Genomic DNA, 4,475 nt, shown 5'->3' with positions numbered 1-4,475 from the left:
CCCGCCGGGATCGCGGCCTCCGCTCGCCCGGCCTTTGTCTTCGCGCCGCAGAGGGCCTTTTTCAAGAGCCAGGAGTTAATTATTTGGGCTCTGTGTAAGTCGAACCTCTCCAAATGCCACTTCCAAATATAGGCTTTCGTTAACAGCGGCGGCTGGCCTGGTGTCGCAGGACGGCCTCGCCTTCCCCGGCGCACACTTTGTCCCCTGGCGCTGCCCCCTCCCCGCCCTCCCACATCTGGAAGCCAGGCCGGCCTCGGGCAGGAATCCCGGCCCCGGCGACCGACCGGCTCTCGGAGAGCGCGGACAACTGGCGCCGCGAAAGAAGTGAAATTACCTCTCCTGAAAATATTTAAACACTTTTTTTTTCTCTTCACTGAAATCCTGAAAAACAGTCCATTTTGAACCAGAATAATTTAGTCTGACAACAGATTCTTCCTCTGTTCACAGCTGTCCCAGAGGGAGGAGCTGAAATCTGAACCTCTCGGCTGTGATTGGATCCTTCCTGCAAAAGCCAGGGGAAAAAACCCTCCCAGCCCCAGCAGGCTCAGTTCGTAAAGGAGCCCGGCGACTCGAGAGGCGCCCGCCGTCCGCCGCACCTGAGCGCGGCCCTGGCCAGCCCCGCGGCCGCGATGCTGTAGGGCCCGGCCCGTCCTCCCGCCGGACCGTTATCCGCGCCGGCGCCGCTGGACCCGCCGGCAAGATGCCGCGCTCCTTCCTGGTCAAGAAGCATTTCAACGCCTCCAAAAAGCCAAACTACAGCGAACTGGACACACACACAGGTAAAAAAGGGGGAAAAAAATTAAGTGTATCTGTAACTATGTATCTGTAAATCGTTAAAGATATAGATTTGAGAATCTGAGTGTTGCTACTCAAAGGCTAGTACAAAAGAGCTAAAGACTCAGCTGCTTTTCCCTTTTAAACAGCGTCTCCAAAGAGAGTGTCTATTCTTTTGATCATTTAAGAGTAAATTTTAATTCAAAACGTTTTCAGTTCTTAACTACTGACAAGGAAATTTTTATTCAACTCTGGCAGCTTCCTTTTCTAACGTTTGTGTACGCGCAGGATGTGTTGTTGTGTGTGAAGACGAGCAGCACAGTTCACATAAATGTTCAATGACTGCTTTTCTCATGGAATGAGGCTCCTTCTCCTTAGAAGGCAGCCTGATGCACGTATATCTTTGTGCACATGGTCATAATACAAGTAGCCCATGCATAAAATGGAAAACAACTTTTCTCTATGTTTAAAAACACTGTCTAGGTTATTCCCCCTCAATGAGGACGGTGAAGGCGCTGGCGTGGCCACAGTCCCTGACTTCGGAGGCTGCTGTAGCTCTGCAAAGCTGTCAGACTGTGTGTGCCCTAGGTACAATAACCCCACAGACGCCAGGGTGGAAATGAATGTTTGACCCATGAGTATGTCCTTCTCAATGAGTTTGTCTTCTTCATTAGAAAACTGTGTGTTCCTCAGTATCCTATGTGCGTGTGGATGTGGATATTTCAGTCGCTTTACCTTAATCTTCATTTCTTTCCTTTTCTTTCCTTCAGTGATCATTTCCCCATATCTCTATGAGAGCTACCCCATGCCTGTCATCCCACAGCCGGAGATCCTCAGCTCAGGAGCATACAGCCCCATTACCGTGTGGACTACGACGGCTCCGTTCCACTCCCCACTGCCTAATGGCCTCTCACCTCTCTCCGGGTACCCCTCATCCTTGGGGAGAGTGAGTCCCCCTCCTCCATCTGACACCTCATCCAAGGACCACAGTGGCTCAGAAAGCCCCATTAGCGATGAAGAGGAAAGACTACAATCCAAGCTTTCAGACCCCCATGCCATTGAAGCTGAGAAGTTTCAGTGCAATTTATGCAATAAGAACTATTCGACTTTTTCTGGGCTGGCCAAACATAAGCAGCTGCACTGTGATGCCCAGTCTCGGAAATCCTTCAGCTGTAAGTACTGTGACAAGGAGTACGTGAGCCTGGGTGCCCTGAAGATGCACATTCGGACCCACACATTACCTTGTGTCTGCAAGATCTGTGGAAAGGCATTTTCCAGACCCTGGTTGCTTCAAGGACACATTAGAACCCATACTGGTAAGGAAAAAAAAAAACCAAAAAAACCGCAGCTGGGAATGTTAATCTCTGATAGAACAGAGCTCTGGGCTGGCTGTAGGATTTGCATGTAGTGACACAGTGTTTTCAGTGATGGATGGTCCTTGATAGCTACTTCCTGACTACTCAGAAAGTTGTTAGAGCACAAAGTACTCCATTTCTTGCTAACAACCTCTGCTCCAGGAACTGCAAACAGCATTTAGACTTTGGAAAGTAGATTCAGGAGGTTTGGTCTCAAAGATCAGTTAGAAAATCAGGAAAGATGTGCTTGGATGTGTGTTCTGTGGAACTGCCCCCACTAATCAGCAAATACAAATGTTGCTATCTTAATCAATTGATTTGGTAAATAGATGAAGAGTTTTCCTATAGTTTTCTGTTAATTACATTCTTGCTGTGATATTTATTACCCCTTAGCAAGTTGCAGAGTTGAACCAAATTTGCTCTATGTCTTTTTTATTTCCTTTTGGTTCTGAATTTCTTATTCCTAGCATAAAATCATCCTGCAGGGTGTCAAGACACTTACACTTCCTTAGTCATAAGAAGAGGGAAAGAGGGAAAAGGGGAGGTATTGGGAAATGTTGGGCAACACTCAACATTAGCTGCACCTGCTGAAGCAGAAAGCTTTAATAAGTGAAAGTCCTAGAACTATGTGCATTATTTCTGCCTGACTAGCAGCAGCGATGATATTCAGTGTAGGATTGTTTAATGCAACATTCGAATTTACCTTAAAAGGCCACATGCTATGATAAATGTCTATCATGGGGACTTTTAATCAAGTTTTAGTGCTTCTCGTTTGGGGAGGGTAATGTGACTGATTTTTATTAATGTTATTTGACTTTATGTTTCCTCTGAAAACACTGACTGTCTTTCTTTTTCATCCCCCACCCTCACCCCCAGGGGAGAAGCCTTTCTCTTGCCCTCACTGCAACAGAGCATTTGCAGACAGATCAAACCTGAGGGCTCATCTGCAGACCCATTCTGATGTAAAGAAATACCAGTGCAAAAACTGCTCCAAAACCTTCTCCAGAATGTCTCTTCTGCACAAACATGAGGAATCTGGCTGCTGTGTAGCACACTGAGTGACGCAATCAATGTTTACTCAAACAGAATGCATTTCTTCACTCCAAAGCCAAATGACAAATTAAAGTCCAAAGGCATTTTCTCTTGTGCTTACCGACCAAATAATATGTATAGACACACATACACACGTGCACACACTGAATGCTGCGAGAGCACGGAATCCATGTGTTTAAAGTTAATCCTTTCCATGTGAAGTTGAAAATTACTATATATTTACTGACAGTTAGATTGAGATAATAAAAGATAAGAACCTTTCTCTTCAAAGATGAAGTGAAAAGCACATTGCATCTTTTCTTGCTAAGAGAGAATGCAAAGATTTACATTGCTGCCAAATCATTTCAACTGAAAAGAACAGTATTGCTTTGTAGTAGAGTCTGCAATGGAATTTCCTATAAGAAGAGAATCTGCCAGACGCTATCTCAGGTGCCTTATAAAGTATTCCAAGTTTACTTCATTCCATGTCTGATGTCTGGTTGCCATTGTTGAACTAAGGCCTTCTTTTTTATTTTTTTTATTACCTGTAATGCTTTAAAGTATATTTTTAAGAGAGAAAAAAGATCGAGAAACAAGCGAATGTATTAAAAGTATTTTTTTTTTGTTTTTGCCAATAAATAGTATGTGCCTTAGGGGAGGAGGGAAAGATTAACTTTGAACATTCCTGGTGCATGCTTCATTTCTTATTTTTTAAAAGAACTCTAATGATTTCTAAAATTATTCAAGATGGGAATAAGTGCAAGAGACAATTCTTAGAAATTCAGTAATGTACTTAAACCATTTTAAATGCAGATGATAAATGCAATAATACAATACCTATTCCAAGTGCCTTTTTTAATTAATTGTATAGTTGATGAGTCCGTGTAAATTTGTGTTTATTTTTATATGATTGAATGAGTTTGTATGAAAGTGAGATGTTGTCTATAGTTATGACTATAAACAATCTGAAGACTTGTGAACTCAATATTTCTTTTTTAAAAAACAATTTTTGAGGTCTTTTTTACAATAAACATTTTTGATTTAAAATCTATTGTTTGTTTACTATTTTCAGAGACTTTACTTGTTCTAGGACTAGTATCAAACCATTATAAAAATAATTATACCTTTTGTTATTAAGAAAAAATAAATTATGTATACTATACATTTCATTATGCATTATATTATGTGTTCTATTATAAGAAAGTAAACTGCCAGTACTTTTTATTCTTAAGATAATACTGTCACATTCAGAAAAGATAGCCTATGACAGTAGTTTGTTAGCTTATCATTTTAACAAAAAATCATACTTTCTGA

General features: G+C 42.1%; 1 protein-coding gene across 2 annotated transcripts; it reads left to right on the top strand.

The window, feature by feature from the left end:
• The first annotated feature begins 448 nt into the window (after nucleotides 1-448).
• SNAI2 (snail family transcriptional repressor 2) lies at nucleotides 449-4,208 on the top strand. 2 transcript variants are annotated; one of them, XM_003801631.3, is made up of 3 exons: nucleotides 449-779; nucleotides 1,545-2,090; nucleotides 3,006-4,208. In XM_003801631.3, exons 1-3 carry the CDS (start codon nucleotides 701-703, stop codon nucleotides 3,185-3,187), a joined length of 807 nt encoding a protein of 268 aa, XP_003801679.1. In that variant the 5' UTR covers nucleotides 449-700; the 3' UTR covers nucleotides 3,188-4,208. The 2 variants fall into 2 exon arrangements, with proteins under 2 accessions (XP_003801679.1, XP_023363764.1); XM_023507996.1 differs by lacking the exon at nucleotides 449-779 and having other exon boundaries at nucleotides 1,426-2,090; nucleotides 3,006-4,205.
• The last annotated feature ends 267 nt before the right edge of the window (nucleotides 4,209-4,475 follow it).

Source organism: Otolemur garnettii, unplaced genomic scaffold, assembly GCF_000181295.1.
Source record: "Otolemur garnettii isolate 467f Iridium unplaced genomic scaffold, OtoGar3 scaffold00215, whole genome shotgun sequence".
Lineage (NCBI taxonomy): Eukaryota > Metazoa > Chordata > Mammalia > Primates > Galagidae > Otolemur > Otolemur garnettii.
The sequence above is the reverse complement of the archived record's forward strand: the minus strand, read 5'-3'. Positions and strand labels throughout refer to the sequence as shown.